Consider the following 11,389-nt stretch of genomic DNA (forward strand, 5'->3'; position numbering starts at 1 on the left):
TTGATTATTAAAACAGAACTGGAAAATAGAAAAAAAGTGAGGTTTTTTTTTTTTTTTTTTGTAATCATAGAGTAAGAGTTAATTTTGTGTTTGTACTTATATTTGCTGCAGAAGTAAATGGAAGCTTCTTCTTTCTATTTCTTTTTTATTTTCTTTTTGTTTTCTTTTTCTTCTTTCTCTTTTTGCTTCTTTTACACTTTATTAGGTGGTGTAAAACTTTTAATAAAATTATTAAATTTAAAATTTAATAGATTTAAATTTAAATTTATTGAAATTTATTAAAAAGACAAAAAGTTATGTACAGGAAAATGTTACGTATTATAAATGATATATAATATTATATTATTATCTTGCCTTTATGATTTTTATAAATACCTCAAGGCAGGGAACATACTTACTACTCTGATTTTCCCCACAACAACAACAACCCTATGAGGTGAGTTGGGCTGAGAGAGACTGACTGACCCAAGGTCACCCAGCCGACTTTTATGCCAACCATTTCCCCAGTTTATTTTAAAATTCAGAACGTCTTTGTTTTGCATAATTCATCTTTATTTCCATCTCTCTCACTGTTAACACAGACAATTGCCTACAGTATGTAGAAGTTTAATCTGGTGAGTAATAGCTGTCCTCCCTGGGGACATTTTTTTTAAACTCATCCTCAGTTTTTAATTCCATCCAAAATCACTTGTATTCATTCATTCACTTGTATTGTACGCATCTTTGTGTCCTCATTCCCTCTTGCTATGTAGAATTGCTTTATAATGGGAATTGTGTAAGGCCAGCTGCTCTTCCTGAAACTGGGGTCCCTTTACCACCTGGACATGCTCATCAGACCCTTTGTAGAAAATAAGGTTATCCATTTTATTGGGGAAGGGGACTGGCCCCTGAAATCAGTGTTTGTGACCCCCGGGGTTGATCTTAGTATGAAATTTGCAGAAACATTAAATCAAACTTCAGAAAGTCAATCAGGTAACATCAGTCTGAAGGAATAGAATCATGGAACAATTATGGAGGAAGCAGAAATGAGAGAAGTTTAATAGGACCAAATGGTTGATTCATAGATTTATTGATAGCATTTATTAACTGTGGACTTCACAAGGACTCCCCCTTCATTATTATAAATACAAATGTTGCAGATAATTTGCATGTTCATGCCTGCATTTTTTCTCTTTTCCATCCTTGCTGTTTTGAGGCTTGATGTCACCCATTACAAATCCCATTATTGCTTCATGGCAACCAGAGACAATTTATTCTGAAACATGACAAGCAAAATACCCCTTATTGTTCAGGGTTTCCTGCAGCCTGGGATTCTTAGTTGGTGATTATCTCAAATGTGATTATTAGTATAAACATGATTGTTCACCTCAAGTGGATGGAGAACCATCAATACACCCCAAACCATTCCCATCTACAATAAAAATTAGCCAGAGCTTTCCATCCTCTACACACACACACAAACACACACACATAAGACACCCCAAGGAGTTCTTAAACTCAGAATCCATAAGGAAAGGTAAGGAGGAGAAAGATGATGTTTGTCCCAGAATGAATTGTTTCCTTCTGTGTGGTGTGTCCACAGCATTGCTGTCATTGCTTTGGCCACAAGTAATATGTAACATTTCTCGTGGTGAATGCAGCACTGCTGATCCTCTTCCTGTTCTTCCCAAGCAATACCAGTCAGGGGACATCAACATTGCTGGCATCATTTCTCAGATCTACCTCTTTTATATGATGATGGACTTCAAGTCACCTCCTTCTAGCGACCTCTTTGAGGATATTGTGTAAGTATTCAGTCATGCCTAGAGACATACATGTAAAATAGACCTGAAGGTGACTGAGAATATGAACACTTTTTGGATTGTGTTACATATGTAGTATGCTCACATGTGAGTGGATGTCTAGCGTAGAGTGTGCCATTTGGTGTTGAGGCATCTGTAGAGATAAAATAATTGCTGGTTCTGTGTGTTATATGTTCATATGTACACTGGCTTTGCATATGCATATGCATATGCATAATGATTTTATGGCCTTTATACTTTCTATGCATTTATTGATCTGGTGCCACCAAATGCCAAGCAAAGAATTTTTGAGAATGGCTGTTCCTTCTTCTCGGGGTAATTTTGAGTCACCCCCTCCCCCAAATGTCACCAGTGTTAGATTTGGCCTGTGGGAGATTGGAGATACTGTACTGTATACTTAATTCAATCCTATTTTTGTACAGCCACATTTAGGAAATGGTATTTTTGCTCTCATAACACAAAAACTGTATTAAGGGAGCTGGGAGCCAAATTTCCCTCCCAAATAACCTATTTTGATCAACATCCTTCCAAATCTAACATGGAACAGTGTCCTCTTCTTCCCTTGTAAATCTTTCCTGAGAAAACATAGAATTGAAGAAAAGCTGAAAGACACACAACTCCAGTATCTCATTAGCAACAACCATGAAAAATACGCCCCAGAGACTGATGCTCACTGTAGTCTCCCTAGTCAAAAGTGAAGGCATTACTGAGATATTAAACCAGTCATAGAAGAAAAATTACGGGATGCCAATAAAAGGAAGGGCAAAATAGGTATCATATGCTGAATTAAATGTATTACACCAGGTCATGTACCTCTCTCGTCAGGGTCGTAACTCAGATTTACCAACACATCCTGGCTTTAGTGTTTACTGTGAAGGAGATCAATACTAATCCAGAGATTCTACCCAATGTAACACTGGGCTTCCAAATCTACAATAGTCATTTCACTTCAAAATGGATGTATCATGCCTCGATGGAACTCCTTTCCTCTAAAGGCAGATTAATTCCCAACTACAGCTGTGACATCCAGAAATATCCAGTAGCAGTAATTGGAGGACCTGATACTGATGTATGTCTTCACATGGCCATCATTCTTCACATCTACAAGTTTCCTCAGGTAACCATTTATATGTAGTAAGGATACAATCTATATAAATATCTCACTCATTTCAGATAAGAGTTGCTTACTAGGAAAAAGTGAGTGCTGACTGAAATCAAGAGGCATATTTTTCTTTCAAAATTATTGTGAAATCTATGAAAGACATTTGTTAATTGCTGCTCCTTCTTCAATTCCATAGGTAATAATATGTGGAAGGGGAGCCTAATGCACATTAACTGGACCTAGAATACTCCTGGCATACCAAATGTTACTGTCTACATTCACAGAACAGTCTTAATAATAAAATTAGCCCCTTTACTGACTTCTCGCAATAGACTGGTTTGGTTGATACAGCATAGGAAGCCACAAAGAAACCTCAGCAAGATTAAGACAAGCAAAGATTACTATGTTGTGCAAAATAAACCTAAAATTTTATCCTTGATAGTGCTTGAGGAACACATCTGCCAAATGAAAAACTGGTTAAAGGAAAGGGATCAAAACTATTGCTTGTGCACTACAGTTAGAAAAAATACATTGACAGACTTTTTAAAAAATCAAAGCCTATTGTCCCTTTCCTAATTCCTCTGTGTTTTCTATAGGTAACATATGGCTCTGCTCCAACGACAAATAAGGACAAACAGGCTGGTTTCTACCACCAAATGTTTCCAAATATGGACCATCAGTATAAGGGAATTCTTCAGCTACTGAAGCATTTTCAGTGGACATGGATTGGGGGCTTGTTTGTGAGCAATGACAATGGGGAGAAGTTTGTACAAGATGTGGTACCCATGTTTCTCCAGAGTGGGGTCTGCTTTGATTTCATTGAAAGATTCCCAACTGCTTCTTATTCCACTGACATTCTCAATATTGTGAAAGAAGGTATGAAAATGTACAGTGTTGTCATGAACAGCACTGTGAATTCAGTGGTAGTTCAAGGTGAAATTGATATAATGATAATTTTGAGAATGTTTCCCACTATGTCAAAATTTGAAGAGATACCATTACAAGGAAAGTGTAAAATCTGGATTATGACAGCCCAGATGGATTTCACATCTCTGCCCTTTCAGAGGTGGGAAGACCTAGATTTTCTCCATGGTGCTCTGTCCTTTGCAGTTCATTCAAGAGAGGTCCCAGGGTTTCGGGAATTTCTTCAGTCGAGAAAACCAAGCTTCAGTCCAGAAGATGGCTTTATTAGGGTTTTCTGGGAGGAGGCATTTGGATGTGTGTTCTCAGGCTCCATGGTTGATGGGAAACTCAACCCAGTCATGGACAGTCAACCGATATGCACTGGGGAGGAGAAGCTAGAGACCCTCCCTTCCTCCGTTTTTGAAATGGACATGACTGGCCACAGCTATAGCATCTACAATGCAGTCCATATTGTGGCACAGGCATTACATGTTGCTCATTCAATGACCTTCAAACATAGAGCAAGAACAGGCAAAGTGAGACTTACTGAACTTCTCAAACATCACCCATGGAAGGTAATGTCTCCGGTACATAAAGAAGTGTGAAGTGTATAGATGTTTCTCTACCTCATCTAATGGCCAAATTCAATGTTTAGTCCAATATCATTTTGCTTTTGGACATAGTGTATTTCTCCTCCAAGTAAATAAGATTTTTTAAAAGTGGAAAGTTCAAGGAAACAGCAGAATGCCTTTCCTGATGCTCCAGACACAAGGATTCACAATCTTTACTGAGTGCCTTTACTAATATGGTTTCCTTCTCTCCATTTATTTTAATATATCTGACACACAGGAAATACTATTCCAGCATTGTAATTCAGGAAACAGCCTTGTATTTTCTACTGCATCTATTTCTTTTTTTCTTTTTTAGTTATTTATTTCATTTATTTATTATTAAATTTATAAAACACCCATCTCAGTATAAAAGTGACTCTTGGTGGCTTACAGATTTTTTTTTTCAGAATGCTTATCTTTTTTTTCCTTCTGATTTTAATTATTCAATTGCATTTTTCCTTTAAATTTAATTTTAGTGGTGACATCATTATCATCTTCACCATCATCATAATAAAAAATATGCCTAGAAACACTGAAAGAGATAGTTAATATTGTTTTTTTTCCCCTTTTATGGAGGATGTGGAGATTTTCAGAATTGATCATATGACAGCGTGCAAGAACCATATAGTGAACCAGTTCAATTTATTGTCTCCCCTTTTATCTGTAACATTTAAAAGCTATAAAAGCACTGCTTTCTGCAAGACTTTGACCCTTTTAGCTAGTTAGTTCTGCATACTGCTGAAGAAGGTAAGTATTCCCTCTTCCTACTTCTAACTGCAGAAGACAGTGGAAATTAATATATGGCTTAAATTGCTTTATCAGATTGGGTTAACCATCTCCCTTCTGCAAGAGGAAGGGATGGTGCAAGGTGTGTCCATCACGGTGCATATAACTATTGTATAATTCCCAGATAAAGGGAATTAAGGGGTTTAACTTAAATTTATCTGGTAATCTCTCATGGCTAACAGACTTCTATTTTCAGATCCTCTTCTCTCTCTGGATATCTACCAGTTCTCCTTCTATCTGTCCATCTGTCTGTCTGTCTGTCTCTCAATCTTTGGAATTTATATTGGATAGACTTGAAAACGTTCCAGGCTGTCTTCCTCCCTGCCTTCTCCTCTTTGGTGAACCTCTATCATGGAGGAACATCAACAGTCTGAAACTGCCTAGAGTGAACTTTCCTTCTTAGCCATCTTCTCTGTTTAAACCACTCTCTTCCTTTAAACTCTGTAGACCGTGTAAACTTCCTTCCTCCCCCAACTCCAAATGGAATACTCTCACTCTCTGCAAAAAGGGGGAAAAAAAAAAAAACATTTATTCTAATTCTTTCCCAGACTCGGATTACCAGATTCAAGTATGTTTCTATGCTTTGGGAACTTGATATAAGGTACATAAAACAATTCATTTCCAATATGCCTGAAGTGGAGATAGGTCTTCAGCATTTTATAGATTCTCATTATTTTTTTTCTTTCTTCCCTTCATTCTTTAGGTTTGGTTTGTATCTGTGTATGCATTTTTTCTGTGTTTTGTTTTTATGTTTTTGTAGCTCAATGAAGTTATAAGAAGGATCTCATTCAATAATACTGCAGGAGAAATAATATATTTCAACCAAAATGGGGAACTTGATGCTGGATTTGATGTCATCAATTGGATCACATTCCCAAACAAGTCCTTTCTGAAAGTCAAAGTGGGTGGAATAGGGTCTGTGACTTCCCAAGAGGACATGCTGAGCATCTACGAGGAAACCATCATCTGGCCAAGCAGGTTTAACCAGGTAGATGGAAACACATGTTTGGATAAGGCAGGGGTTATCTTGTCTTCTCATGTCTGAAGAATCAAGAGACGTGCCAATCCTTGTACTCATTAATGTTAAAGGATGGAGATTGAGTTGGCAATACTTCCTCCAACTTAAAGAAAAGTCAGAAGTGATGTAATAACACAACCATGTGAACAAAGATTTTCTGTAGTCACAGAGTGTTGAAAAAGGGAACTGATTCATTGTAACAAATGTGGATCAAAAATAGGATAAATACGTCTAACTCTTCCATGAATACAGCGTATGGTCAATGTCATTAAGGGGACACAAAGAGGACAGAGGGGGACTACAGTATCTCCATTCCATTGTGAATAAAACCACATGGACATATTCATGTTCTCAGAAAAAGAAGAGCTTGACTCAAGGGAGTTTTTATTTTAGCGTCATTTAAAATATTTGGCAATGAATATGAGTGTTAGCTCTGTACATCCCATAATATTTTCCTCCCCTTGCCTCTTCACTGACATCACTCACAAGACCTCTCACCAAACACGATACCAAGTGGGAGCCTAAACAGAGAATACCTACTACAACACAGACTTGAGGGAACAAACAAACAAACAAACAAACAAAACCCAAAACATTCTTTCCTTTCCTTTATGAACAGGTCCGGCCACTTTCTCTGTGTAACAATTACTGCCATTTGGGTTCCGCCAAGACCAGAATAGAAGGGGAGCCATTTTGCTGTTATGATTGTCTTCGCTGTCCAGAAGGGAAGATTTCCAATCTGATAGGTGAGTGGTGAAAGATGAGTATTGCAGAGTCTGCAGATATATTGATATCAGGTGGTGTAGATATTCATTTCTCTGCAGCCAAATTATGCTTCCCAGTTGATAGTTGCAATGTAAGGCTAATGTCTGTCAAACTTAACACTACTCTCTCACATTGTGAAAAGAGGTCTAATTATTTTTATTTATTTGTTTATTATTTATTTATTTTCTCTGGATGGCTCACATAATGGCAATGGTTGGATGCTGAGTTATTCGAGATTCAGGCTGTGCAGAAACTGAATCTTTAATCACTGCTTCACAATGCAGTTGAGAACCAAACTAGCCCCCCCTGCTATGTTTTCAAGCTGTCACGTCATCCCTGGAAAAGACAGTCCTTTAAGGTGGTGCAGAGGGGAGATACTTTTGTGCTTCTGCACACCCAAAGCCACCTTTGGAGATCAAATCCTATGTTCTGCACTACCATATTTGATATTTCTAGGTTGAATTATGTAAAGTGATTGATGATAAAAATAATACATTTGAACGTCAATATTTCTCTGCTCTTATTGCATCTGCAGAATGCTTCCCGACAGCCCTGTTTAACATCACTCAAACCATTCTGGGGAAGGTGGGCCCAGTGACCCACCTACAAGTCCATGAAGTGGAGTTTTATGGGCATCTGGAGGATAAAATTGCTTGGATTCATTCCAACTTTGATGCCAAGTGTAAGGCATGACATCTGGAGATGCCTGGGGAACATCCATACCCAGTTATCTGGGAATGGCTAATCCCATTCCCAGAATAGGCCTGAGGAAGTGTACAGGGTTTTCTGGTCTTTAACTGCCACCACTTGTCACTGAGATCCCTCTCCCTCCTGGCTGGCAAAGGCAGCTCAGGAGGTGACATGTGGATGGGTCCAGGCAATGGTGAATTCATCCTTGGAGGAGGGAGTGGAATTCTCTTACAGACGGGGTCTGTAACATGACCTCTCTGCATGACTGGGTCAGGCGGGTCAATGTTAGGGGGGTGAGGCAGTCCCTCAGGTAACCTGGCCCCATGACCTGTAGGGCTTTAAAGGTGATAACTAACACCTTGAATTACACCTGGAAGCAGACTGCTATCCAATGCAGCTCACGATATAATGGTGTAACGTTCCAATCTAGGGCACCATGAATTGCCTGTGTTGCCGCATTTTGGACCAACTGTAGCTTCTGGATACTTTTCAGGGGTAGCCCCATGTAGAGCACACTGCAGTAGTCTATATGGGAGATGATCAGGGCACGAGTGATGATGTGAAGGGCCTCCCAATCCAGGAAAGGATGTAACTGGTGCACAACATGAGTTGCAAAAAGCCCCCCCTGGCTATGGCTGCCACCTGTTCTTCAAGCAGGAGTTGTGATTCCAGCAGGACCACCAGATTTTGCACTGGGTCTTCTGGGGCAGTGCAACCCCATCAAGAACCAAAGATGACAAAGTCCCAGATATGGAAGAGCCAATAACCCACAGCCACTCTGTCTTACCAGGGTTCAGCTGAAGCCTGTTGTTCCCTTCCAGACCCCCAAAGTCCCCAGGCTCCAGGAAAGGATAGTCAGAGCATCACTTATTTCACCAGGGATGAAGATGTACTGTATAATTGAATATCATCAGTATATTGATGATACCTCATCACGTGATCTCACCCAGTGGTTTCATATAAATGTTAAAAAGGACTGGAAAGAGTACCAAGCCCTGTGGCACCCCACAAAGGAGTAGGTGTAGGCCAGATCTCTCAATCCCTATCAATGCTAATTGGGACCAGTCCTGGATGAAGGAGGCAAACCAGCACAGAATTATGCCACCCACCCCCAAATCCCTGAGCCGCCCCGAAAGGATACCATGGTTGATGGTATTGAAAGTTGCTGAGAGGTGAAGAAGAGCCAGGATGGATGTGCTTCTTCCATCCCACTCCCACCAGAGGTCATCCATAAGTGGAAACAATGCTGTTTCCATTCCATATCCAGGCCTGAAACCTGACTGAAAGGGGTCTAGATAATGTGTTTCATCCAGGACCCTCTGGAGCTGCAATGCCACCACGTTCTTAACCACGTTCTCCAAAAAGGGGAGGTGGGAGACTGGATAAAAGGGTTCCAAAACAGTAGGGTCTAGCAATGCTTTCTTGAGCAGGAGATACACCAGCGCTTCCTTCAAGGCCATCGGAAACACCCCGTCTTAAGGATTCATTTATCATGGCATGGACCCAAATGCATGTCACCTCCCGGGCCGATTTGACTAGCCAGAAGGGACATGGAACCAATTGACAGGTGGTGGTATTTTCAGTCTGGAAGATCCTGTCCATTTCCTTGGGCCCAACAGGATCAAACTGCTCCCAGATAACAGTATGTACATACATACATGCAGACATGTGTTTGTGTGTGTGTGTGTGTTTGTGTGTGTAATGTCATGGAGAGATCAAGCATGAACATTAAATGTTTTTGTCATCCCCGCTCCATTGTATAAATGAGAAGAATATATTAGGAAATACTTCATTAATGTAGCTAATAACTGGGAACCATATTTCGCCGAATATCTCTTGAAAATCTCTCTTTGTTTTTTCCACAAATTATGGCATTGCTATGTTCCATTGTGATTTTGTTCAGTTTAAATTCAGTGCAACCATCTTCATAACCTGAATCTTTTCTCCTAGATATGGATGACTGCTTTTCATGTCCAGAAGGTCAATATGCAAACAAGGATCAGAATTCATGCCCTCCAAAAGTTGTAACATTCCTGACTTATGTGGAAACATTGGGGACTCTCTTGGCCATTTCTTCTCTCTTCTCCACTTTTATCCTTTTGTTGGTTCTGGGCATCTTCATTAAGTACCAGGACACTCCCATTGTCAAGGCCAACAACCGAAACCTCACCTACATCCTACTCATTTCGCTCCTGCTTTCATTCCTTTGTGCTTTACTATTTATTGGCAAACCCAATAAAAAAACTTGTCTCCTCCGACAAAGTGCTTTTGCCATAATATTTACTGTAGCTGTATCATGTGTGTTAGCAAAAACCATCACTGTGATTTTAGCTTTCATGGCCACCAAACTAAAGTCTGCAATGAGGAAATGGATGGGGAAGAGATTGGCTATTTCCATCGTCCTTTTCTGCTCCTTCATTCAAGTCATTCTTTGTACCGTCTGGCTGTTGACCTTTCCTCCGTTCCCTGAATTCAACATGCACCTAATGGCAGAAGAAATTGTTCTGGAATGTAATGAAGGCTCCTTTGTCATGTTCTACTGTGTCCTGGGCTTTATGGGCCTCCTAGCCCTTGTCAGCTTCACTGTAGCATTCTTTGCCCGGAAACTACCGGACACTTTTAATGAAGCCAAATTTATCACCTTCAGCATGTTGATCTTTTGCAGTGTTTGGCTCTCCTTTGTTCCAAGCTATCTGACCACAGGGGGCAAACATATGGTGGCTGTGGAGATCTTCTCGATCATAACGTCCAGTGGCGGGCTCCTTGTATGCATCTTTTTCCCTAAATGCTATATCATTATACTGAGGCCTGAACTGAATAGCAAGCAGCAGCTAAGACAAAGGAGAAGCTAAAAGATCTAGAATTGTATTGCCCTCTTTTAAGTTATCCATGCAAAAGCAATAGGACCCCAAATATAAGACATAAAACACTTTTCCATCTATCAGTTGAAACTGCTGCCACTGCAACTGCAATTTTAGGAACTTGAATGCTTGTTCTGTTGTTACTGTTTTATGACATCCTCCACCTAGTGTTTTATAGATCGTTGCTATAAAGTATGTTTAATAATAAAACAAATAAATATTGAGAATCTGAGGCTCAAAACTGTGAATCAAATCTTCCGGGAGGGGGGGATTTTATCAGTCTATTCAAATTATTTTATAGAACAGGTCTCCAAAAAAATATCTATAGCATATAGTTCCTCCTTCTGGCCTGGTACTTCTCCAGCTTCTCATACTCCTTACTGAAGTTGCTGTCACTTGACACCACTACATCTATCACCACTTCTGTCTTCTGGTCCTTGTCTACTACCACAATGTCTGGTTGATTGGCCAGGATCTGCCTGTCCATCTGGATCTGGAAGTCCCACAGGATCTTAGCCCTGTCATTCTCCACAAACATCTGTGGAATCTTCCATCTGGACTTGTGGAGGTCTAGCCCATACACTGTGCAGATGTTCCTGTACACAATGCCAGCTGCTTTGTTGTGCCATTCAGTGTATGCTGTACTTACCTTCATCTTACACCCTGCCACTCTGTGTTAGACTTTCTCTGAAGCCTCTCTGCACAGTCTGCACCTTGGGTCCTTTCTAGTGTGTTAGACCCTTGCTTCTATGGATCTGTTGCTGAATGCCTATTCTTGTACTTCTATGATCAGTGCTTCAGTGCTCCCTTTTCATCCAGCCATTTCCAGCCACTGGTAAGATTTCCCAAGG

At 40.0% G+C, this 11,389-nt stretch overlaps 1 protein-coding gene across 1 annotated transcript; it reads left to right on the forward strand.

Moving 5' to 3' along the window:
• Positions 1-1,548: 1,548 nt before the first annotated feature.
• On the forward strand, positions 1,549-10,529 carry LOC134496956 (vomeronasal type-2 receptor 26-like). Its single transcript, XM_063302671.1, has 6 exons — positions 1,549-1,784; positions 2,628-2,919; positions 3,501-4,382; positions 5,965-6,192; positions 6,842-6,968; positions 9,628-10,529. The coding sequence occupies exons 1-6, from the start codon at positions 1,549-1,551 to the stop codon at positions 10,527-10,529; spliced, it is 2,667 nt and encodes an 888-aa protein (XP_063158741.1).
• The last annotated feature ends 860 nt before the right edge of the window (positions 10,530-11,389 follow it).

The sequence above is a fragment of the Candoia aspera genome, chromosome 4, assembly GCF_035149785.1.
Source record: "Candoia aspera isolate rCanAsp1 chromosome 4, rCanAsp1.hap2, whole genome shotgun sequence".
NCBI classification, from domain to species: Eukaryota; Metazoa; Chordata; class Lepidosauria; order Squamata; family Boidae; genus Candoia; species Candoia aspera.

Excerpts from the sequence above, each read along its gene's own strand:
- LOC134496956 (XM_063302671.1), top strand. The coding sequence starts at position 1,549 with ATGAATTGTTTCCTTCTGTGTGGTGTGTCCACAGCATTGCTGTCATTG. Across the intron at positions 1,785-2,627 it reads GACCTCTTTGAGGATATTGT|GGTCGTAACTCAGATTTACC; the intron begins GTAAGTATTCAG and ends CTCTCTCGTCAG. Across the intron at positions 6,969-9,627 it reads GAAGATTTCCAATCTGATAG|ATATGGATGACTGCTTTTCA; the intron begins GTGAGTGGTGAA and ends CTTTTCTCCTAG.